Raw genomic sequence first — 26,830 nt, 5'->3', positions numbered from 1 at the left:
TTTTAAGAGATGTAGAATATCATTTTATTTACGTAATGTAAAAGATCATTGGTGACATCTTGATACAGTGGAAAAATGAAAATCTTTTTACACAATCGGAATCATGAATTATTGGGTAAATGTGTTTTCAATATTGAATATTCCAAATGAGAGTTTTCACACATGCATATCCTAATTGGGTAAGTCTCCTACTTGGGATGCCATATCCAATTTGAATTATTGGATCCAGCCTATTTGAATTAGAACTGAGGTTTTAGGAAAGACGAAAATGTGAAAATCTGTCTCCAGACAGGTATACATGTACATTGTAGGTACATACTGACGACGATAAAAGTGATCGATAAGTTCAATTAAGCCTTCTGCGCAAGTGTGGTGTCTGAGAAATTGTGCACGTAAAACTTTATTTAACAGATACAAACGAGTTTCAAAAGTGCTTTTCTCTATGTCAATATGTGTATCTTAATTGTTTTCGAGATATAATCACAAAATCTTTCATACCGATGTCACCACTGTCTTAAGCTGAAGCATTTTGGAGAAAACCGCGATATGATACTACATGTAGTAGTAAGAAATTCTATAGTTCCTTTTCATTTCTGTCCATAATTGTGGTTATGCCCGCATTTCCTAAAATACGATTTTGGATATATTACTGTTTTCCTTTCTGTCCGTCCATCTGTCATACTTCCTTCTTATTCGAACTCATCTTGCATTTTACCCAGTAGCCAAATCATCTTTAAGACTTTGATTTGTTGTGTCCTGTGGATGCGCAATAAGGTTTTGAAATTTTCATTTTCATCTTTGGGCCAACTAGGGTTTTCAAACGACGTTTTTCTACAAAGTTCCATGTTCCCAGAACTCCTTTCCCATTTGAAGTAGTAGAAATATGCGATAAGGAGTTAGAAATTTCATGTTCATCATTGGGACCAGTTATGGGCCGAAAAACGATGTTTTTCTTCAACAAGAGGCCCATGGGCCTTACCGATTACTGTGTACCCGAGTATAAGGCAATCCTGCGAATGCTAATATACCATTGGTAGCTAATAATTTATGCTTCGTTCAGACTGGTAATGATTTTATTATTTGAAATTAGAATAGAGGTCCATGGGCCATATGCTCACCTGAACACTTTATGCTCAATTTGATACATGTATGTTTTTGTAAATTATAGAATAACTATTGTGATCTTTTCGCTAATTATCCCGGTACGAAGGAGAGTATATTTAGAGGAAAGCACCTACACTGTACATGCGGGTGTCACTGTCTGATGACAGCATCTAGTTTGCCTTACATTTACAGTGTAATGAGTTTATGTACACATGTATGAATTAAAAGTAGATGCAAAATTATTTTGAATTGTGAGCAATATATCTCTGTTGCAGAAGTTAACTCTTTCGTTATATTCAATAAAGACGTCGTCGACGATGTGATCCCATCTGCTTCACTCCCTTCTCCATTTTGCCCTGGGAAAAAAAACCCAACATTCCTTTTAGATTTCCTCATTCACTTACTATTTTGATTTTGAAACAATGATGTTGGGATTCAATAATCTGAAAACCTCGTATTTAATTTATGAAACTTAATTATCTTAATGTATCTAATTCGTATTTAGAAAGATTAAAAAATGTAGAATATTTTCTGATTTGATCAAACGAAAGATAAAAATGTTTTGATATATTGTGTCCGGAATTTAAAAGTAAAGAAAAAAGGTAGACTAGACCCAGGTGTGACGGGATGTCGGAAATGTATAAAATGTGTGAGTATTTCGTATAGTAGTGTCTGCTAGAACATATTCCACGGACTTATCTCGTTACATATACCGATCCTTAACGAATACCTGTTGTTGCAATGTTTCCTTCCGTTGACGATGTTACCTGGGTACCAATAGAGGGGTAAAAAAGACAAGAGGTACCAAGAAATGTCGATACAGTCACATCCGGGATACTGGGACCTAGCTGCTTTAGAAGAGCTTTCTCCATTGGTTTGGTGATGTTTCCCTGGCATCCTACGGAGACCACGTCCCTCTCCATAAACACACAGTTACGGAAGACTACTGAACCCTTCACCGTCACAAAACTTCCAACTATAGATACTTTGAATGAAAGTTACACGTTCAGTGCATTACATGAATTACCCAATAAGACATCTCGTTACATACATTTATTATCAATTGATATACAATACTAGTATCTTATCATCTGGTTGTAAAATAGTTTGTGGTGTGTCATTTTCATCAAATATCTTATTGGTGTTTTATCACGACATTGTGTTGGGTACTTATTTAGGTTTAGAGCTGTTACGGCTTTAGTAAATTACCATTGGTATATTTTAAAAAAAGTAAGCAATAGATGGTTTTTGTTTCTACAAAAAACATTACTTACAAAGTTTAATATTTGCTGTCAGGTTCCCTTTCATCAATCCACACATGTACACTTTGTCATTCTCTGACACTTCCGGACATGTATTTTTCATATCTTCTGATAACTTTACATATGTTCCATTAGTACAGTTTGGATTAGATGGCAACTTTACTAAGGATGCATAGAAATCTCTTGACTCCATATGGAGACATTTTGGACAGCGAAGACCTGTATGAGAGAAATACTAATATGGCTAACGAGTAAATTTATGGCTATGAAAATGTGGTGGTCGATTAAATACCAAACTTTAAATTCTTTTCTGAAAATAACACTTTCTAAACTTTTCAACTGTAATGTGCATTCGTTTGCTGTGAATTTTCTACTTCTTGCATTTTGTCACTTTGAAATTGCATTTGTATACCGACGGAAATTATCAGTAACTGCACTTGTACCACGGTTATCGCAAAGATCAAAGGAACACGGTAGTCATTATTCTACGAAATAACGATAACGAACAATGATCAATCTCATAACTCATATAAGCAATACAAAATAGATAGTTGGGCAAACACGGACCCCTGGACACACTAGAGCTGGGATCGTGTGTCTAGGAGGAGTAAGCGTCCCCTGTCGTATTAACTGATTATGAGAAAATTGATACACATCTCGCTTGTACTTACGAGTTTTTCTGATGCAACAATGAATTTTTAATTCGATGACTGATAATTCAATTTTATAAAAATAAAAATCAATCAATATATGTTGTAAATCAAATTCTTAATTGAGTGAAGAACATTTGTCATTCAGTATAAACCAATCGTCTGCATTTCGAGAGCGATACACATGTAAACATAGCGATGTACTGACAAGTTTTTCTTGAACTGTATTCAAAGCAACTGATATAATCTGGTAACATCAAACTAAATACTTGAATTTTTTTTCAAAATAGATTTAGAATAGGCCGCTTCAGGAACTGCCATGACGTCACAGTTACCCAATTCGTAACTATATAGGAAAACGATCGGCTGTATATTTCTGAGTCGTAGTAGAATAGGAATAAAGTTCTTGTTTTCGTGTATGTTGCATGATAATCTCCTCAGTCTCAAAACGTTTTTGAAATATAAAAGCTTCCGCTTTTATATTTCAAAACAGCATTTCTCGACCTCGGAGGTTATCCTGCAACATACACGAAAACGCGATCATTATTACTTTTTTAAAGTACTTAATGTAAATGCAAATGAGCTTTATTTTTCATTCACACAGATCAGATATGAAAAGGTCTGTTCTCGGAGCTCTATTGATTTTTAGAATGTGTATTCCTTTGTATATTAATTCATAAGGTCTAACAATAGTACATCATGTACTAGCATTGAAGTGCAATCTTTCCGCGTTGAATTGTTTTAAATAACTTACGCTAATACCTGTAAACAAAATGAGTACAGCTTTTACTTATTCTTCATTTCAGTTATTCCTGATGTTCCATCCTCCACATTATCCATTGATATGCATTGTAAGCCAACATCCAAAACGACCAAACACAAGTTACCCTACAAGCTTTGTATACTAAGTTCTTGAAAGCGTACCAATTAAGTTTTCACCACCGATACTCACTTATGCAGTAAGAGCTCAGTAGCATCCACAGAAAATGCATCTGCCATTGTAGTGTCGACCGTGTTCTTGTATATATCATTGTCGATCGTCTCCGTTTATAGTTTGTGATCGATTTTCTTCTTCAATTCCAATCTATGGAATGCAGTCTGTAATATAACCACATGCTTCATAGTTAAGAGTTCTATGTGACTGCTTCTGAGGAACATGGCATATATAGACTAGATGAAACCCCGTGGGAAATCAGAATCAAATGATATTGCATACAGGAAGGACTCTCTAATGCGAGTTTGAATTGTTGCGCACATGAATTAAAAGAACGATATCTTTAATTCAAATGAATTTAAGAATGTTTTTGTAAAAATTGCGTGCATTAGTTATGTAGTGTTCATTGATATTATCATATACAGTAAATAAAACTTGATTATCTGGAAGTCTCTTGGAGCTCCAAATTAATTTTTTTTATGTAACATAAATAATTTTCTCCCTACTGAAAATTAGATAATGATTTTACGAGTTCAATCGTAATCCGTCATGCCGAATAGTCGACCAAAGACAAATTGAACGGTCGTTCATAACTTTGATATTTGAAACTCAGTATTGCGAATGTTTTTACAATGGTAGTTTTTGCCAATTGCGACAATTTAAGGGCAAAATTATGAATACACATTGTTGCTTCTCGTCAAATCAATAATTGAAAACGTAATGCACTATATGAATGACAAACAGAAAAACTGCTATGATGTAAACAGTGTCCTGATTTCTTGGACATTGTCAGGTAGTGTACAACCTAATTTTAGTAAAAAATTTAAGTTATAAGGCGCAAACTTCCCAGAACAGTCCCAGACCATTGGATATCTGACATATAGGACAGTTTTTGACTTATTACTTACTTTCAAGATTTGTGTCATCACAAAACATGTTTAACCAAAATTTAAAAAAAAACACTTGTGTTTATCCATGTGTTTGTACATATCAGTAACTGTTAAAAATTATTTCAAAAAGTCATAACAGTGACTTTGACTTCTATAAGATAAACATTGTATTTTTATAAACATTCATCGATGTGTCAGAACGTTGGTCTCGGGAGGGGTTGGTGTCCTTTGTTGAATGAGATATATGAATAAAATAATAATAAATCTTCATAAAATGATAAAGATGTACCTAGTTAAAACTTTTATAAGTATAACTAACACTGAACACCTACACAATTTTATGCTGATCATGTTGTTAAACCAACCGCATTTCCTCGGCTTGCTGAAAAGACCCGAGAATGTGCCATTGGTATGACGTTGCCTCGCTTTGTTCTGGAAATTTCCTTAAGACTGTTCAAGACTCCAATCACCGATTGAAGAAACAAACAGACGTATTTTATTTATTCACTATTATCAAAACTTATTTCTTCTATAAGATTAAAATTACGCATAAATAACGGATCAACTTCATATCGTATTGTGTTAAGTTGTCATTAAATAGAATAGGGAAAAAAACTGGCTTAGATCCGCCACTTTATTTTCATTTTTGCTATTTCAGGGTAGTTTGTCGAAAATGAATGTAGGTATTTAATTAATTAATTTTGCGATATTTATTAATCAAGTAAGCTTCTAATATGGCTTACGGACTTCACATATGAAACAATATTAAAGGTACAAGCAGTAACTCTGGAGTAAGCGTTTCGGAGTTTATTGGCAAAAATTGAAGATTTATAAGTATAGATGTGCGATTTTGACATTCTTTAGCGGCATAAATGGGTGCAACCACTTTCCTTGGATATACGTTTTTTCAATGAAATTAATGCAATCACACATTACGTAAAGACTCACTAATTACTATCATGAATTCTTTTGAAAAATAAATTTTATTTTTGAAAAAACAATAGTTCATAAAACGCGTTGACGATTCCCAGGAAAAAATATGTTTTCTCCATATAAACTTAATTTAAAATAACAACAAAATGTTAAGCCGTTACTACATGTATTTCATACCGATAAAAACACCAAAACTTATGTTTATGAATTTAGTACTGATGTTAGGAACTTTAAATATATAGTACTATCATAAATTATCAGTAATGTGAAACAAATTAAAGAAGAAAAGAAAATTATTCAATCACGCTTAGATTTCGAGGGTTACCTTCATGTTTCATACACGACTTTTTGTTGACGTTTTTAGCAGAGGAAAATAAGAATATTTAAAGAATTATGGGATAACATTATCCATCTCTGAAATTAACTTTTAAGTATCGTAATGTTGGTATAAAAAGTGTATCAAAATTTAAACGTCATGTTTAACACGTGAATCCTTATGGTACAATTTATAAGTATCTAAAGGAGAACTTTGGCTGACTTAATCAACACCTTTAGTGCCATTATGAAATAATAAAACACTTAAACTACGTCAGGAAGTTTTTAAAGCCAAGGTAATACTTTACGATGATGAAATGTTTAAAAGAATCTACTTCAAAACGCACTATCTTACCTTGTACTTAAGTTAGAATTTTTTAAAACAATTTCTACTGTAATAGTATCTTATGTAACCACTAAAATATTTATAGAAATACCTACTTCAATGGTTTCAAGTTGATTTTCTTAATACTTAGCAGCGACATAGGGAACACAGGGATACAATTTAACATCATTGTTCAACAAGTACATGTGTATTTCAAACCTACATCAGAATACCCCATTAGCAAATACTTCAAATTCCTCCTTGATTTAAATACTCATTTCTCAAGATCATTCCATACATGAACTGATTTTTTGTACGTAGTATCCGTTAAGTTATTACAGATGTAGCTTCGTCGCAGTATATGGAGTTAAAGTGAGGTGTAAACAGAAACATATATTTATGAATATTTAATAAACCGGTCACTAGATGTTTACTTATGTCTCGTTCACACGAATGCACATTAAATTTTACTTCGCATTAAATTTGATGCGGAGTAAACTAATGCGCAGTAAATTAATTCGAATTAAATAGCGTTCACATGGACGTAATATTTAATGCGAAGTAAAATAATGCGCATTAAATTCGTATGCATGTCTAAATTAAAGGATAGACTATATTATTGAAAATTATTTTATAGATATTTTAATGAATATTGTGTTGATATAGAATTCATTGTTCAAAACACTAGGCCTATCAGATTATTGCTGACTACTGTTGTGGCGTAAAATTGCTAATTCGTATCATAAGTCTACTATGACGTCATATGATATAAAAATAACAATGAGCGGCATATTTGTTAAAATGAAAAGAAGAAAATCCTATTATCACGTTTTAAAAATATTTTTTTAGTGATTATTATCATTCAGGTAAACGGAGTTATCTGCAGTCAAAATCAGTGTGCCAAGAACGGCTTAACAATCGGTATGAAACACGTCAGACAGCATTTGACCCAATGCGAGGTTGTATTGACGAACTAGATCGTTATAACGACCATAGAATTTGCGAAATGCTGACTTCAATCGAGACTGTTGAAATCCCTGTACCATCAACTTGTTTGTCATAGGAATTATGAGATTGATCATTGTTCGTTATCGTCACCTTGCATGTTGATTGCAAAGTAACAACTCAACTTCATGACAAACGGGATAACTTCAGCTTCTCCACAGTCAACATTTCATATATATATATATATATATATATATATATATATATATATATATATATCAATATTCCACTACTATCTCTATGTGGTGTTTATGTTTTCCAACTGCTTAGATTCACTATAATAATGCTCTACGTATGATAAAACCTTTCAATCAAGGCAGGCTACTGACAAATAAGTTGATGTTACAGGAAACACAACATTCTCGTTTAAAGTCAGCATATTGGGAATTCTATGGTCGGTTTAATAATCTGATTTACAAATATAACCAGTCATTAGGTCGAGTTTCATACTAATTGTTAGACCATTCTTTCCATGCTAATTTTGACTACGAATTACTTCGTTTACCTGATCAGGATATATGGCTCACAGTGGGTGTGATCGATCAACAGTGGATTTATACTCCTCATAAGCACATAATCCCTCATCTGGTGTGCTCAGGTGTTTATCCTGTTCTTAATGTTTTCTATTAGTCCCCTACCGACGAAGTCGAAAGGGACTTTAAGTTTGCACTCCGTCCATCCGTTTGTCCGTCAGATCAGTTTTCCGCACGTTTTCTCTGTTCTTGCAGATATTTATTTGATATATGGTGCATTGCTTTGCCATAACAAGTTACAGATAAAGTTCGAATTTCGTCTCGGTCCGTTGATCATTAGTACCCTACCAACAAAGTGGAAGAAGATTTTAAGTTTACACTCCGTCAGTCCGTCTCTGTCAAATAAGTTTTCCGCACTTTTTTCTCTGTTCTTGCAGATATTTATTTCATGTTTAGTACATTGCTTTGCCATAACGAGTTACAGATCAAAATCAAATTTCGTATCGGTCCGTTGATTTTTCACTTAGTTATGGTCCTTGGACTTATGAAAATAAGATGAATTATTAGTTTACGTCACTATTCGTTATCTTCACTTTTCATTCAGGTTTCTTTTTTCTGTAGATAAGAGTACTACCCTCATTAAACCTTCTAGCATAGTAATACAGCAATGTAACGAAATCATTCCTGATCACTTACATTTCAGAGTTCATTGTCTAGTTTAAAGACTTAAATCTAAGTATAAATTTTTCTTTTTTCGTGGTTTAATCTTTGTACCTGAATGATAGTTAATGTCAAACCATTCCTATCCTGGTCCCCCATTTCTCCCTTTACCATTACCTACATAATGAACTTTGCATATTGTTGCGGCCCAGTAATTTTTGCGACCGGTAGAGGACTATGCTTGTTGTTTATAGGATTTATGAGATTGAACACACCTTGTTATCTTCATTTTTAATTTAATTTGATAAAAACATTGTTATTGTGCTAGGATATTGTGTACTGTATATCACGTGTTAGGAAAGTAGGAATGTAATTCATTACAAATGTCAACAAGCAAATATGTCTCTAAAATCAAATGCAGTATTTTTGTGTATATAAAAATCCATTAATTAAGATATAGCGATTAAGATGCATGTATATGTGTATTATTGGAAGCATTATAAATGTTTTTATTTGAAATTATTAACTGCAGGCTTCTCATCTTTATTGTATTAATATACAGTTGAGACAAAACTACATTTGTAGTAGTTATCTTTAAATAATCTTTTCCAAAATGGAATAATAAATGATTCATGGTTTTCCAAACTATCGTCAAAACAATATTTCATCAATTATTTGTGTTTCCTTGTATGAAGTGGAACTGTGGATTGATAATAAAGGCGTAGGTTATGTTCAAACTTCCTTGTACATGCAATAATCGAGAACACCAATTGAACCATTTGACTGATATATATTTTAAACACGTATTACATATGGTATACTGACGACACAGTGCAGTAAGTACAATGTAGTTTTCACTCAAGTCCATTTCTTTGGCACATTTATATCTGTGGGAAATTTCTTTTCTTGATTTAAGAACATGCTACATTATCAGGAAGTGGTATTCGGGCGTATTTCTGGTTCTCATAAAAATCTTATTGGTTGCTTTTAGAATAGTTTCACTATATAAAGATATATTCATCATTTTGAAAATTGAGACGCACACCAAAGAATTATAGCGATGAATGCCAAACTTCACATATTTTTCATTTTGCTGATTACATCATTTACAGAAGCTAGTCATTTTAGAGGCGGCACCATTAGTTGGCAACCAACTGGAATCGGATTCGAGGTAACGTGTTTTGTTGTTGCTGTTTTTGTGCGAACGCAGAAGCTATAAGGACAATTGGAAAAACTGCAAATTCTTTTTCAAAGATAGATGTCATTTGTCATTTGTAGAATACTTTACTCTTTCTTATCCCCTCATGCAAATAGTTGTGAAGGGGATTTAGCATCGCTAATTTGTGTGGGTGTGTCAGTTATGTACAGCTTGTGGGCAAAATTTAAAGAGAACCCTTACATTAAGGATTATCAAACTTCGCATACTTTTGTGGCATTGTAATAGGACAAACCCTATTTATTTGCAAGTAAAATGGCGAAATATTGCTTTAAAAACCGCGTCATTACACCATTTAGAAACTGGAATTTTATGTACGAGTTAACAATACAGACTTTCGGATAAAGTGAAAGTAAAATTAAAATAGTATGAGAATGGCGAGGGTTAAGTATTAAATTATTACAAGTATAGCTTTTTAACAAAGCTTGCCGTCTTTAAGAACAACCTTATACAGTAAACTAATATAATTGTTTCCCAAATGATTAAAGGTTGAACTATAATGGTAAATATCTTCTTAAGATAAAGTTTTTTAAAAACATCTGCTAGAAACTCCTGTATACTACCTTTTGTAGTATGACCTTGAAGTAGACATGGTGTTTGTAATAAAAACAGGAAGCATAGTTTCTTCTGACCGCAAAAAAAAAGTTTTTTTGCAAAACGCAGCAAGAAACAAAATATACTAAATAACTTAGCATTGCCATTTTTTTTTCGAGAAGAATTTTAGAGTTTGCGTGCAAAAGACCATCTCTATTTAGAAACATTTTTGACAGTTGCTATGAATAAGATCACAACACATTGCATTTTTTTCTTTTATATTTTCTTTTTTTAAGATTGAAAATCTTGTGAAATTGTTAAGTCACGCGTAAATTATATCATCAGCAAATTATCTCTCTTATGTTAAACAGAATTTCAACCAATGAAATAAATTAGAATTTTCGCATCATGAATTTTCTCCCAATCACAAAGTAGAGAAAGTGAATTGTCCAAAGAGTGTAAAATTCTTCAACCATATATGTCGTCTTCCTTAGAAGACGGTAAGGAATTCCGGTATATATATATATATATATATATATATATATATATATATATATATATATGTAAACATGCATAGACTAATCCATTTTGATTTTCTACAAACGAATTTGGCTTCATTTCACATTTATGCCTAAATAATGCTCATGTTTAAAATATTCCTGTCGCGAGGGGATGCTAACTTAGCGGTGCTTTTTTTTAAATTCGAAATTAAAATTTGTCAAGGCAAAACTGTTACGTCGCAGATAAGAATTTTTTGCATTGAATAAAATATCGATTAGCGATATGCTTTGATTTTATTCACATTTAGCGGGTATTGCGTTTAACTTTTGATGAAACTATCTTTAATTAATGTACACATTCAGTTTGTTGGTAAGTACATTGTATTTGTTGAACACTCTCAATTCGACGTTCTTTAATGAAAACTATACAACATCATTGCTCAATTTCGTGGATTTGGTCAACAATAATACAAGGAAAGGAGATGTTTAACAATGATAAAAGACAACACAGCAATAAAAATGCACAATATATTACATTTATTGCCTTACGGATTACCTGTCTAATTTGAAGAATTGTCATTTGTCAGTATACAGGTGGAAGTGTTCAATGTATCGCGGATTTGAATGTTTTTGAAAATTTCAAAATTTTGCAGGTGCTGTTTTCATTCAAACTGGGATGGGTATACAATCAGGGACCGGGTTGCACCCCTGCACTCATAGGTTCCCTCGTTACAGGGATGAGTAGTTCCTTCTGGAAGTGCACGTCTGGCTGCAATTCAGTATCCCAAGATCTAAGTAACGTGAACTATATATGCACAGGGGCAAGCATTACTGAAAATTGGGAGCAAGGAGAGAGAACATTTACATATACATTTCCGGGAGAAGGTCCGTTCGTTGTTGAGTAAGTCAGCCTAGTACTGAAAACAATATTTATACGCATTTTGTTGTTCCACTTGTACTTTGTTTATTTGCATACATCCAAATGTATGGTGGCTGATTTTTGCTATTTTACATCTTGTCTTTTCGGGGTTCGGGGAGGGGGGGGGGCGAAAAAATGATAAAACGAAGATTACCGACTTTTCTTCCCAAAATAATGGAAAAAATAAAAGACATAATTTCGAGGCGTAAAGTCGCTAATCTTTCCTTTAGTCGTCTTTTCGCCTGGAAATAATAAAGAGACGACAAACTTCAAATGACACAAATCAGCCACCATACAAAAGGTCTAATATTCTAGAACCTGCTCATGTACAATAAAAGGCGCGCATTTTATCTGCTGGTCATTATACTGTAGCAACACGATGTGTTATTGGTAGCATAATCTTTAAACAGATTTACCGGCTGTTGTTGGATAAGTTTGAACTATGGGTCATCTTCATCCTGGTCAATTGGAACAGTAGTAAATTTGGCCTCGAGGAGCGATATTAATCAACCAAACAGCAGTCCTGTTACCACAGGAAAACCTATGTACACGTAAGACGCACATAAGTCTCGAATGCTGATGATATAATATCACTGTTCTACAATTTTTCTGTTGTACATTTTTACCGTGTATCAATAACTGTCCCAAATTGTAATGACTGAGTTTACAATTCTGTACATCTGCAGATTTCAGTATGGATGTGTTAATACTTTACAAATCCCAGTGGCGGATGCTAATGGCGATATTGTAAGATGTCGCTGGTCGACAGGATCGGAGTGTGTATCTGTATGCTCCGCTCTTCCTTACGCCACATTGGACAGTGTAAATATACGTCCTTGATATGTTATATTTCCATTTCATTTTAATGAACGCTGTACGTATTCAATTAATATATCATGTTTATTGAGATCGTTAGAATTTGAATTCTTCTCTAAGAAATTCAAAACGAATTGTTCTGATATGCATGAATTTGCCCTTGATTAGGAAACCTGTTCGATAACATTTTCATCCAACCACACGGTGAATGGAATGTACGCCATAGCTATTACTGTAGAAGATTTTCCTCGATCAAATATTACTGTTGGTGGAACAATATATACACCATCAGATCCCATGGCTTCGGTTAATATTCAGGTAGATATTATTATCCTTCAATCATGTTAATTGTGCAAAATGCACAAGTAGTGGATTTTGAACAATATCATTTCTTTTATCATGATTTAGATGTTCAACAACATTGCCTTGCTATCTTTCAGTTTTTAGTACAGACAACCTCTTTAAGCGGTGGATGTAGTGATCGGCCTATCTTTGTTAATAACACTCCACCAGAGGGCACAATTTTCCATGCTTTGACCGGACAAACTACCCACATTAACTTTTATGTTGCAAGCAACCAAACGTACGCAGTTTTGATTTAGATTATCCACTATATTCAATATAATATCAAAATTGTTGATAGGAATTCTAAAATTTCAATCTGTTGAATCCAGAATTGCAAGAGTTGATATAACGTCACCAGCAGGGATGACGTATACTTCCCCACTCCCGTATCCAGGGCGCCCAGGTGTCGTCTTCGTCAACACAACATGGACGCCAACCGCAGCACAGATCGGGTCTCACATTCTTTGTGCCTTAGCAGAGGACAATATAGGGTCGGCTTACTTTACTATATTTGTCTTAATCGTGATTTAACAACGGTTCTTTATAAATATTATTTTCAACTAACGCTTCTTTTATTCTTTCTAATCTATGCCAACAGGTAATTTTCTTCACGAACTATATGAATCATGAAATCATTAATGAATCTGTAACAAAATTTGATGAACAAATATTATGATCCGCGCATTCCTTTACAGAAAAGCTAGTGATTCAAGATGCGTTGTCATACGAGTTACAGGTAGGTACTACGAACAAGTACCAGACTGTGATAGTTGTCTCTTTACATTTGTAAACATATCGCATTCATTTAGATATTCTATGTATGTTAAACAGACATAAGTCCTTGTGTGGCTGAACCTTGTTTGAATAATGGAACGTGCATACGACAGGGACTGACACAGAACTTTACCTGTAGCTGTGCACCAGGGTACACCGACAACGTATGCCAGACAGGTATTCCAAACCGCCTGGATAAAACAGTGTGATACCATAAATAAAGTCATTGTTCAAAAGATTTATTTCTGAATATGAAATATTTTCTGTATTTATCATTCTGTGGTGATTGAAATCCATTCACTTTGTTTCAGTCTAAATCATGGCGTCAAAAGTAAACTTTCATACTGTCAAGCACACTTATGTTTGATCGAGGGATTATATAAATGCAGTGTGTCCTTAAACTTAATTTCACTTGTAACACTCAATTCAATTGGTTCATTTTACTTTGTCAATGCTCTTTTATGAACCGCTTACTTTTGAGTCACACCCTATGCCCAAAACTTAAAGTGGGTGTTTTTGTATATTTTTATTCTACACATGTACTTTGATATATATTTACTTTTTTAGATATCGATGAATGTGCAAGTCAACCATGTCTGAACAACGGAACCTGTACCGATTATGTAGATCTCTTTACCTGTACTTGTTTACCTGGATTTACAGATGTTAATTGTGGCACAGGTATTATGATAGTACTGAATGTAACATACCTTCCCTCGATGTCCTTTATATGGAGAACTGCACTGTACCAATGTTTTGCTCTTTGAACTTGTAGATATAAACGAATGTGCAAGTTTTCCTTGTCTTCACGGAGGCTCCTGTCTAGATTTAGTCAATGTCTACCACTGTTCATGCGCTGCTGGTTTCGCTGGATATAACTGTGAAATAGGTTTGTATGTTGAGATTTCCAAATTGAAGCATACAATTTAGAATAAATTACATCATAAAATCTAAAGGCTGAATTTGTATGGCTTCCACGAACTATGCTGTGTGTATTGGAATTTGAATTTCATGTGAAAATTTCCAACGTTTGAACGAAGTGATCATCATTTTGGTTTACTATCAATGTATATGTTTTTTTTTTCAGATATCAATGAATGCGCTACGACTCCATGTTTTTTCTTGTTTGATTGCTATGATCAGATTAATGATTACATCTGTAAGCTTAACATGTTTAAACTGGTAGCAGTGGTATCAGCTTTATCGCTTACAACAGCAATCATTATCTTCATAATCTGCAAGAATAAGAAACAGTACAAGGATGTAGACCATTCCTGGTAATATATCCCACTCTTTTTCTCTATCCACTCCCTATTCTTCGTCTGTTTAATTAAAGGACATATCTAGAGATTCACAGCTGTGTTATTTTATTTATTTAAGCAAAATTAATGCTAAAAGTGATTTGAATGTTTTTAAATGAAATATTTTGCGTAGTTCTCGAGTTTGAAATTCAAATCTTCACTGTCGAGATTTGCCATTTTGTGTGGCGTTATACGCAACCTCGAGATTTTTAGAAAGGCTGTTGGCCATTTCATAAAACGGATTTAAGCGATAATCAAGCAAGCAATTATTACGTTAACGGCTTTTAAAGAGCACTGACGTTGTGTGATATCTCTAACGGCTGTACAAACCGTCAGGGAAAGGGTTGGGAAATGTAAGGAAAAAGATATGGGTATTGTTTTGTCAGTGCAAGTACTTGTACTTGGCCATCAAAAAGTAGTCGTCTGTGTTGATGTACTTTTCCAAATAGCAGTTGGACAAAGACCCGCATAAAGTGTGAGAAAATGGTTATGTAGAAGCTACATGTATGCACAGTGACTTCATATGCATTATGTTATGGTGCTCGTCACAAAATACGCACTCGCATCTTGGGGGTAAAAAATCAACTCTTAATAACACAATATACTTGTGCTCCCATTCATACTAACTTGAGATTCACAAAAGAATCCAAAATCGAAATTGATTGAACTTCCATTTACACATTTGATGTTTTCATTTTAAATTGAATTAAACAATACTTTCAACCTGTGGTTGAAGTTATTTTAGAAAATGTAGTTATAACATCAAAAAACAGTATAACGCTGTTTTCCCACTAACTTATGACGTGTAGAACAGATTCATAGCTAAAGAAAATCTAATGTATTGTGATTTTTACTTAAAATATGATATTTGGTAATTTTGTTTTTACTTTCCGAAATGCACTCATGACAGTGTTTGTCAACGATGATACATGTATCATAATTTTTCTAATTAAAAAATGTTTATTGCACAATTTAGGATACATGTGAACACAACGCCAATTACAAAATATGTTAAAGGTATAACCTTATCAAGTAGTGTTCATACGGCAGATACTCGCAATACCCGATTTCATTCTAGTTTTCAATATAAAGTTGGATGTTAAGGATCGAGAATTACATCCACATCGGAATGATGATATAATGGTGACTAAATGTTAAAGTTTCTTTATAGATATCTAACAATGATTTCACTATCGGCTCATCAAAGAAGGTTTCATATGACAACACTGTACAACGTCACTCTCTACCTACAGATGCAATTGTTTATGGGGCATGAATTTAAAACTGCATTGTGGCTAATTATCGCAATATTACATTAATTTTCTGGGGGGTTTTGGAAACATGCGATGATTCCTTACAGAAAATAAATTTTCTTTTTTGAAAATACATGGTTATGAAATGCGACGCTTTATGCCGGCGTACTTCTTGAAACATGTAAGTGTTTCATGAAAGCTATGCCGGCGTAAAGCATTGTAGTTCATATACTCGTGTATTTTCAAATACTTATGTAATGTATTTCTTATATTTGTATTCTACTTTCATTTCTGTCTCACAATTCCCAGACGATAAAGTAGACGTACTATATCAAGATTCATACGGGCATTGTTTCCAATTACAGTACGTTCATTAGGAGATATCAAAGGCAGAAACATCAGAAATATAATGGTATTGTACATGTATACACTAATAATAGTTGGATATTTTGCTTTTGATTCTAGGTTGTCAAACTATTTGGATGTTCGTAAACCTGACTCCCAGGCAAACGTTGTGTAAGTACTGGATTTGCCAATTATTCTTGTCTATTTTTCTCTATGATTACATTAAAACGAATACTTCATCTGAATGTATCTTGCCAAAGCAAGGAGTACTCGTTCTATGATTTTCTGTAGTATGATTTCACTTTTCAAATACACGACCAAACAAAATTTTATATCTAATATCTATGGACATTTGTGAATACAAATGTTGGTTACGATGATTCAACCATAAAATGACATTGTACAATTTATCTTTAACCTTAAATTCTGAGCTGATTTAAGAAATGAAACTTATAATTCTTTATTTGATGCATGTATCAAACGAAAAATTGGATGGAAAACTTCATCAATAAGCGTAACGTGTTAATGAAAAAGTTTTCTGTTCAATTTTGTGTTTGATACATGCATCAAATAAGTAATTATAAGTTTTATTTCTTATCATTTCATTATGTTTTTGAAATAGAAAAACAAATAGTTTCTCTCATCAAAAGACTTGAATTAACTTTTTTGAAATGGTGCGTAGGAATACCTATACATAACAATGAAAACAACAACTAAACTGGCTGTGCGTTCAGGCCAGTTAGATTTACTGTGAAGAATTAAATGGATTATACGCCAAATCAAAGGTGCAATGGTTAAAAGCTGCATTAGATATAAAGGAAGAGAACAAGTAGTGAGTGGATGTATGTTGCATTGCGTTCGAGGAAACGTTGAACACCGGTTGTGTCGTAGGAACGGTGGAATGCGACTCGGCTCCATTTCAACATCAAGTATAAAACTCAACACCTCTTCATCAAAATTGCCCTCTTTGACTAAGCCCCATATAACGCAGTTCAATTTTATTAATATCTCGCAGATCAAAAGTTGCTGCATGCTCCATCATGTTATCAAACTCGTAAAGCAGACGATAGGTCTACATACCTGTAACTCGTGTTTACAACCTGTCTTATTCTACCAATCAGTGTCCTAAGCTACGTCATCAAGTTGACTATTCTGTCACGTCATCACTAGGCATATATGTGTCACAGTGTGTTGTTTCTTTAGATAATTTGTATTTTATTCATATCGTTGATTGTGTTTATTTTGTCAACATCGAACTAATACATTTCGTTTACAATACTTGTGTGGAAATTTCCGTTCTATAAATAGAACAGGGAAGACGCATTCCAGAGAAAAGTAGTCCCAGGTGCTTAGTGCAGATGAACACCGGACGAATTTTTTTCACTAAGAAATCAAACGAATTTTTCATCCAATCAGCATCGTTGTTAATCATTAAAGTAATTCCACTCTCCTGTGATGTTTTCAGATTTTGCAAAATCATTGATTTAAATAGATTTATATCTCAACTGATTCGATATGCAAGAGCTTGTTCTGCGTATAGTCAGTTTTTAGATCGAGGCAAGCTACTGACAAACAAGTTGATGATACAGGGGTTTCAACAATCTCGTTTGAATTCAGCATTTTGCAAATTCGATGGTCGTTATAACGATCTAGTTCGTTAATACAACTTATCATTGGGTCAAATGTTGTCTGACGTGTTTCATACCGATTGTTAATCCGTTCTTGGTACACTGATTTTGACTGCGGATAACTCTGTTTACCTGAACAGGATGTATGGCTCACGGCGGGTGTGACCGGTCCACAGGGGATGCTTACTCCTCCTAGGCACCTGATCCCACCTCTGGTGTGTCCATTGGTCCGTGTTTACCCAACTATCTATTTTGTATTGCTTGTAGGAGTTATGATATTTATCACTGTTCGTTATCTTCACCTTTCATTTATGCATGATAGGAACATACACTTTTTTGGAGTCTTTTCCGATAGGTATTGTAAACATTCTTGTTAAAAATATAATGTTTCAAAAGTCTTAAGTTATAGATGAATAATCAATGATACGTTTCAAAATATTGAATCCAAGGGCAATAACTCTGTTTCTTTTGATTTCTTTATCAAGTCTATTATGCGATAGATTTCCTTTATTTCTTACAGACATTTTGTTTAATTTTGTGAAGATACAGTTTCATGAAATTGTTATGAATGCTACTTTAACGTCATAACCAGTTTGTATGGAATTTTGATAACACTGTTTATGCCTTCTATATGATAAATCTAGAAGTTAAAACATGTTTCCCGCAGCTAGTTATTTTTCATCTCAACAAACAAGTAATTATTGTAGTTGTAAAACTGTCATTTATTAATGACAAGAAGATATCAAGATAAACAATTAGGGAGATCCTACTTTCTTATCAAATTGTACATAGACTTGGTTTAGGATTATCTTTTCTTATGATTCGTTTAATACAAGTGAAACGTCTAACGATAATAACAATATACTGATAACGTCATACAGTAATTTATTACGTCAAGAGATAATCTAACGTCACACATGTACTAGTGCATTGTTACGTCACAAAGCCAGCAAAATAATGTATCGGTGTATTGTTACATATAAATGCATAAAACATATTATTTACAATAATATCACTTTAAGGAAAATTGCAATTTTCTGACGGTGATATATGATTCTGTTTATATACTTCTCACATCTTAAAAATTGTGATGACCTATGTATTTTATTTGATTATTTGTTAATTTTAACTCAAATGAATGTAACTAAATACATATTTTATACTTCTATCCGATAAAACTGCGAGTGTGGAGTTACAGTTAATGATTAAACCTTCACTTTAATGTTTATGATTTTGCAGGTACCTTCCACAATCATTTCAGCAACCAAAGCGACCAACTCCAGCTAGAAAACTATTCACCATCAAATCATTTTTATTCAATAATAATACGTAGCATTTAATTTCAAATTACAGTTTCACAAATGTCAATCAACAAAAATATAGTCTATATCATGTTGCAATGGTATGCAATTCAGAAAATAATTCCTGGTTATTCACGATCACTGGTTATTTTCATTAAATGTTATGTGAAGTCATTATCACAAATGATTGTATAATTTATAAAGCTAACGCAACACACAACTCCTTCAAAGGAAATAAAATATTTACTGTGCAATTCTACATGAGAGAAGAACGATGTATTTATTCACCGTTTTGACGACGTTTGTCATGGTGACGTCGTTCTTATAAGCCATTCATCATTATGAATTTTTTGCATTTAAATCATAAACATCATGGTGATATTATGTCTTCTGTATATGTTTGATATCCTCGTTTTACTCCCGGAGACAAAATTACAAACTTCAACTCATTTGATATAACATTTTTTGACTATTGATATCTATCATCTTCATCAAAAGTCAATAATTGTTGAAGAACAAGCACTTTCCACCTAACTTGGAAAATGCCATCGACTAAGAATATTTAACTGTTTTTTCCTCTCCCTCTCTTGTATTAGCTAACATTATTCGATAGACCACCTCTTCGGAGCAATCATTGGTTGATCGCAGTTGAGAAACAAGTAAAATTGTAATTCTTACTGTTTAAAAACCCATTATTGTTGGAAAACCTCTGATCCATACAAATGCATGAAGTAAGGGTGAATAATTTAATACAATTTGTAACACTTTGACAGATGAAAAAGTATAACATATGTATACTGAGTGTCAGCAAACAATCTACCAATACAGATTATAGAAGTAATGGGTCAACTTGCTAGACAGTTATCATATATTTAGAAATACACGGGAAGCACGTGACAATCGTATATGTGAGGCTCTGGATTTATCTCATTCATTATGATAAAGAATGCAAAGCAGCGATAGAATACATTGATATAACTGGATATAATCAAACAATTTACAAACGAAAAATCTTTATGCCATGTTCAAAACCCACATGTTTTACACAGCTTCCGACCAAAGACAGGGTAATATATAATAAAGAATTAACTACAATTCCTGTAATGTGTATTTCTCTATTGATGCTTTAATAGTTACAATAATATGCAACAAAATTTGAAGTTAGATTTTGTACCAAAAATTGGAGTTACATCGAGAATATCAAGATTAACAGTTCTGTAGAAAGTCTTTAGCATCTGCGGGGAGTGTCAAGATCCCTTTCTTTTGTTAAAACATTTGACCAACTTCTATTGCATCTACATAAAATATGTCAATGAAAGGAAACTGAAGAAAACACTCAGATTCAGTTTTAAAGCTATTGCTCCATTGCCATTGTCCTTCCCATTCAGCGGAAAACGTCCTGCTTCATCTGATACGCATTTCTTTCCTTTAAAGATGGTGGAATTTACAGCCACTGGTACTCCTTTCAAGGCGACGCCTCTAAACGGATCATCACTCGGAAGCTCAGAATTTTGATTCTCACAAGAATTGCTCGCTTCAACATTTTGAAGAAGGCAGCTTCTGTAGGTCCCATCAATACTCACTTCAACTAAATATAGTAGAATAAAAATGAAATATGGAAATATTACGTTTGGTAAAATGTAGACCTTTTCGAGCGATATACAATGTATTATAATTTTTAAGATTTTATATATCATATTACCTTCTCCTGACGAGCTCCCAAAATTAACGACAGAAGACCAAATTAACTGTCCACTATATGCAACACACCGGTACACCTTGGCATCATATGGTAATGAATTTTCAGGGCAGGTAATCAATTCCACACCATCTACCGGTAATCCATTTACTGCAGACTCGCACTTTGGATTAGAAGGTAATTTCGGGACAGTACCAAGATCAAACCCAGGGACCGTGTTTTTCAATACTCTAACGTTCCGAAAATCTACACATTTGGAGCAATTTAAACCTGAAAGATAAAATCGAACGTTCTTTTAAATTTCAATTATTCGATTTTATATAACCTTTGAAAACAGGCTTAATAGTCTGTTGGAATTCCCATGGGCACGAATTGTGCTCCTTTGTTAGCTGACCTGTTTTTATATTCATATGAAGCAGAATTTATTCAAAAACTTCTACGTGAGAAGAAAAAGTCTCTCGCTTCAATTCGACTTTTAGATACATCGATGACGTTTTGTCTATTAACAATGATAGCTTTCATTCATATGTCGATTTGATATATCCCTGTGAGCTCGAAATAAAGGACACCACAGAGTCGTCCACTTCTGATTCATACTTAGATATTTTATTGAAAGTAGACATTAACAGCAAACTGACAACTCAACTGTATGTCAAACGGGATGATTTCAGCTTCTTCATCGTCAACTTCCCATATTTGTGTAGCAATATTCCATTATCACCTCCATATGGTGCTTATATATCTCAACTGATTCGATATGCAAGAGCTTGTTCTGGGTATAGTCAGTTTTTAAATCGAGGTAAGCTACTGACAAACAAATTGATGGTGCAGGGATTTCAACAGTCTCGATTGAAGTCAGCATTTCGCAAGTTCTATGGTCGTTATAACGATCTAGTTCGACAATACAACCTCGCATTGGGTCAAATGCTGTCTGACGTGTTTCATACCGATTGTTAAGCCGTTCTTGGCACACTGATTTTGACTGCGGATAACTCCGTTTACCTGATCAGGATATAGGGCTCACGGCGGGTGTGACCGGTTGACAGGGGATGCTTACTCCTCCTGGGCACCTGATCCCACCTCTGGTGTGTCCAGGGGTCCGTGTTTGCCCAACTATCTATTTTGTATTGCTTGTAGGAGTTATGAGATTGATCACTGTTCGTTATCTTCACCTTGCATACATGTACATAAATAGTATGATATAATAACATTTCTACGATTTCCCCGAACTACTTATTTCTACTCCTATATAACGATTGAAAAATAAAGAGTACGTAACCAATTATTTGACTTTTCGTATCTCGTGACTATCTTTCATGAAAATGTATCTTAGGTATAAAAAAACCCCAAAAAGTCTTAGCATATATTATTTTCAACTCACATCACCTCGTTCACAATGTATGGCATCTATCGACGGTGCTATTAATTCGAACAAATCTATTCGATAAAATTTATTTGTACATGTTTCACACCTCGAACAAAAGATTTGTGTGTGTACCAAATAACTTGGTACACCCCAAGTCCAAGCTTCATGGTTGGGTATCCGTGTCATTATATTTCTAATTTATTTATTAAACCAATAATTACCAATGATTGGTAACAATCAAGGAAGGGTGTCGCGCTTTTCCTGAATACGGTGTGTCGGTTTTCAGACTTGGTATGGAGCATTGAATATTATTACAAAAACACAAAAATGTGGGTGGCATGGTTGACCAACAGGAACAAGAGATCAGATATGCTCTATTTAAGATCTCTCTCTCTCTCTCTCTCTCTCTCTCTCTCTCTCTCTCTCTCTCTCTCTCTCGTACATATATATTGGAAAATAAGTAATGATATATTCCGTTCACCGGATCAAGATAGAGGACTCACGGCAGGTAATACCGGTCAACAGGGGATACTTTCCTTGGACACCTGATTTTATCCCATGTATTTTCAGCTGTTTTCCCTGCTCTTCATACTATGTATGAGATCGAGCACCTTTCTCATTCTAAATTTATATAGTTAATCATAATTGTAGAATTGATAGCTGCTATTTTTAATCAGGAATTCAGGTGCCAGCATCAAAAGTATAATATAATGCATGAAATATCCACGGCAAAATTTGAGTGTCAATAGTACTTTGATGTTTTACCACGTTAAATCAGAGATATTAATATAACTACAATTCGGAGGAGACATAATAAAATAAGTTGAATACAATTAAATTGGCAGTGAATACCATTGTGTGTCTGTTTGATGTCTTCACTAATGAAGATACCTCACCAGCTTTAAGTAAAGTGCCACGAATGTTGATCTCTTTACGGCGCTTACGACTGTAGCAGTGAGGATCATTACGAATGTTGATCTCTTTATGGCGCTTACGACTGTAGCAGTGAGGATCATTACGAATGTTGATCTCTTTATGGCGCTTACGACTGTAGCAGTGAGGATCATTACGAATGTTGATCTCTTTATGGCGCTTACGACTGTAGCAGTGAGGATCATTACGAATGTTGATCTCTTTATGGCGCTTATGACTGTAGCAGTGAGGATCATTACGAATGTTGATCTCTTTATGGCGCTTACGACTGTAGCAGTGAGGATCATTTATCGTGATCTAACGTGATCTCCCTATCATGTGCGAAAGACCCCCCGACTTTAATTTCCGCTGACGGGCGCTTGGCAAAGGAGCAGACAATTTTCTAGGTGTATTGTCTTGGCATTGAATTCGCAGCGGGATCGAAAATTGATACCGACATTCATTACACTACCGCACACGGTCAATACCATTGCATAGTTTTATTACTTATGCGGAAATTATATAGAAAAAATAATTACAATTACAAATTTTGTGGTGTAATGTCAAGTTTAAATATTCTTTTGAAAACAAAATAATTGCTTTTAAAACAGTTATAGTTGATACGAAAAAATACTGAATAGTTTATCTCCCGATCACGCAGAGGATACATCGTATCGGAAGACTCACAAAGCCTCTATGAAAAAGTTAACGAACGGTGATCAATGTCATCAATCCTATTTTAAAGATGCAAAAGTAAGAGTCGGATAAACACGGACATTTGGACACACCCGAGGTGAAATAAGGTGTCTAAAAGGAGTAAGCATCCAAACATGTGTTTGGTTGGAAGGCCGTTTGTACATTTATGAGTCCTTCAGCAGGTGCAAATGCGATTTATAAAGCGAAAAGGCTTATCTCAACAGCGTTATAAGAGTGATAAAGGGTGTTAAGAAAATTCGTTACGTTTGTAAAATTAAAAAATTAAATAAAAAAACGAAATATTTTTGTTTCAAATTTTATTGGTAACACTTTAGAATTTTTCCCCCATTAAATCCCTATGTGCACTCTTTTGTGTTACTATGGAGTGATGTAAACACAATGTCTATTACGTCATGAAAAAAATATGCCGAGTTCATTGAAAAAGCAGACGTCCTGTACAAGTGTCGACACAATTAATGAACGAGCTCAAGCTTTGGCTTTATTAGATGCAGGATTAAGTGTGAAGGATATGGCTAAGCAACTATGTAAAAGTGAGCGATGGGTAACAAAGTGGAGACGAAGGCGAGAGCAAAATAAACAACTAACCGATCAACCGAGATCCGGTCGGCTATCGAAAATGGTGAGGGTGGTAAAGAAAAAATGGAGAACATAAACTACAAAAGAGGAAAATCAACAAGAAAATACAGCAAGGAACTTAAGAACTCATGTAACTGTTTATAATTATTTGCGAAAAGTTAAAAAATGGAAGGCATTTAAAAGATCGAGAAATCAACTTCTGACAAAAAAAAAAACCAACAACAAAAACACGAAGGCAAAAGAGATTGAAATTTTCTCGTGATCACAAGCATTTCACGGCTGAAGACTGGGAAAACTACATATTTAGTGATGAATCTACAAAATAGTTGTTTCATGTTCCGAACCGACAGGACGATGTTGTATGGGGGATCCCAGTCAGATGAGGTTCCAGACGTAAGCTGTGTCAAGTCAAGCGCTAGAGTTATGATATGGGGTGCAATGGGAGTTCAGTGTTTGTCCAAACTTCACATTGTTCCAGCCGGCAAAACTATTAATGCTGATTATTATGTGAATAAGATTCTTCAAAAAGAACTGAAACCTTCTCTGAATCGACAGAAAAACAGTTGTAGAATTGACCATAGACATATACCAGTAACAGAGGGACCGCTGACTGCTCTCGAGATTCTCGGATTTTTTCGCCCATTGCGTAATCTTGAGTCCGATTGTTCCAAATGAGCTGGAGTATTCTGAAGACAGATGACAACATCCTTGTTTTTGGAATGTATGACCAGACATCAAGATCACTGGAAAAGACAATCACAGTAGACATTAACTTAAATGGCATTGTCCGATTTGGGGGTAAAAACAAGTTGATAAACAATTAATCCAAATTACCAACACTAGTAACATGAAATATATTTATTTTCTAGGAATGCAATGTATGAATAGTAATATTCAGCAAATGGATTGTATATTGCATGAACATTTTACATCACATGATTTGATTTACTTTAACTTACATTACTTCTGCTGGTGAACTGTTAGTCCCCGAGGGTCTCTACAGCCCAGTAGCTAAGTACTTCGTTACTAGCTTGAAAATACGGATGTATATTTAATTGCTGTTATAAAATTTAGAAATTCATTTCAAAATTAAGGATTATCTCCCTCATGCATAGCTCTTATCCTTGGACGAATTTGGTTCCACTTTTTTGGCACGCTGTTTTTGGCTATATTTAGCTCTAAAACTTCATAGTTATTTCGGATTTCAAACATTTCGGTTGAGCATCACTGAAGAGACATTATTTGTCGAAATGCGCATCTGGTGCATCAAAATTGGTACCGTATAAGTTTTACATTGAATTATATTAATGTAGAGGTACTTGTGAAGAATAAGGAACCAATTTTAAGCAAGATTCCATCAGTAAATTCCTCCAAGAAATTGACAACATCAGAAAGTATGCAGGGTTACCTGATGGTAGTTATAAGGAAAAGTGTTACACATTTTTGTTTCTACTGTTGTGAGGAATGATAAACCTGTAGTGGAAACTGTTGTTAGGTAAAATTCATTCAATATTGGATGAATAAATTGAAAATCAAAGCAGGTGGTGATCTATATGCTGATTTTAAATGACAGATTATATACATGTACGTGTATTATTAATAGATCGCAAAGATGTGCTGGCGGTTTGGTCTCAGATGCATCCACACCCCTCTGTTCAGCCTGTACTCGTTTACGTGGGAGCGCTAGTGATGGAAAATCATATACCATGCAGATCACAGTTCACCCCAAAACACCACTCTCTCGCCTGTCCAAAGAGGACTTGATTAAGGAAGTCAAGGCATATAGATATAAAGTTTCAGAGAGATTCAAACTCAAATACAACCTCTGACCAATGGTACTTATAAACTTGTCTATCTTAATCATTAAGGGAAAATATTACATATACAGATTTCAAAACATTATGATAATTTGCAATTAGCTTCATTGCTTAATTTAATACTTCAAGTGTTAGTTTAGCAATCGGTCAGTGTCTGTCGTCATTCTAACAATTGAATATTTTACTACGTATTTTTTTCAAATTGGGTATGAAGCATCTTTGGGACGGGGGATATTAATTGTAAGTTTCAGGATTCCTGC

At 34.1% G+C, this 26,830-nt stretch overlaps 3 protein-coding genes across 4 annotated transcripts; 1 reads left to right on the top strand and 2 right to left on the bottom strand.

Moving 5' to 3' along the window:
* Positions 1-14,514, bottom strand: LOC125652098 (uncharacterized). Its single transcript, XM_048881071.2, has 5 exons — positions 14,366-14,514; positions 3,969-4,114; positions 2,379-2,585; positions 1,835-2,089; positions 1-1,460 (listed from the first exon to the last, which is right to left on the bottom strand). Exons 2-5 carry the CDS (start codon positions 4,045-4,047, stop codon positions 1,291-1,293), a joined length of 711 nt encoding a protein of 236 aa, XP_048737028.2. The 5' UTR covers positions 4,048-4,114; positions 14,366-14,514; the 3' UTR covers positions 1-1,290.
* Positions 9,592-19,619, top strand: LOC125652087 (integrin beta-like protein C). 2 transcript variants are annotated; one of them, XR_008802796.1, is made up of 15 exons: positions 9,592-9,722; positions 11,455-11,702; positions 12,131-12,271; positions 12,407-12,542; positions 12,705-12,854; positions 12,977-13,119; positions 13,211-13,372; positions 13,577-13,617; positions 13,713-13,832; positions 14,223-14,336; positions 14,431-14,544; positions 14,743-14,932; positions 16,519-16,573; positions 16,675-16,725; positions 19,422-19,478. XR_008802796.1 is itself a non-coding variant. In XM_048881056.2 (14 exons), exons 1-14 carry the CDS (start codon positions 9,612-9,614, stop codon positions 19,513-19,515), a joined length of 1,815 nt encoding a protein of 604 aa, XP_048737013.1. In that variant the 5' UTR covers positions 9,592-9,611; the 3' UTR covers positions 19,516-19,619. The 2 variants fall into 2 exon arrangements, 1 of the variants encoding a protein (XP_048737013.1); XM_048881056.2 differs by lacking the exon at positions 16,519-16,573 and having other exon boundaries at positions 19,422-19,619.
* Positions 19,477-25,396, bottom strand: LOC125651267 (uncharacterized). The gene is made up of 3 exons (XM_056166023.1): positions 25,343-25,396; positions 21,186-21,474; positions 19,477-21,071 (listed from the first exon to the last, which is right to left on the bottom strand). Exons 1-3 carry the CDS (start codon positions 25,394-25,396, stop codon positions 20,779-20,781), a joined length of 636 nt encoding a protein of 211 aa, XP_056021998.1. The 3' UTR covers positions 19,477-20,778.
* Between the last annotated feature and the right edge of the window lie 1,434 nt (positions 25,397-26,830).

Source organism: Ostrea edulis, chromosome 5 (genome assembly GCF_947568905.1).
Source record: "Ostrea edulis chromosome 5, xbOstEdul1.1, whole genome shotgun sequence".
NCBI lineage: Eukaryota > Metazoa > Mollusca > Bivalvia > Ostreida > Ostreidae > Ostrea > Ostrea edulis.
The sequence above is the reverse complement of the archived record's forward strand: the minus strand, read 5'-3'. Positions and strand labels throughout refer to the sequence as shown.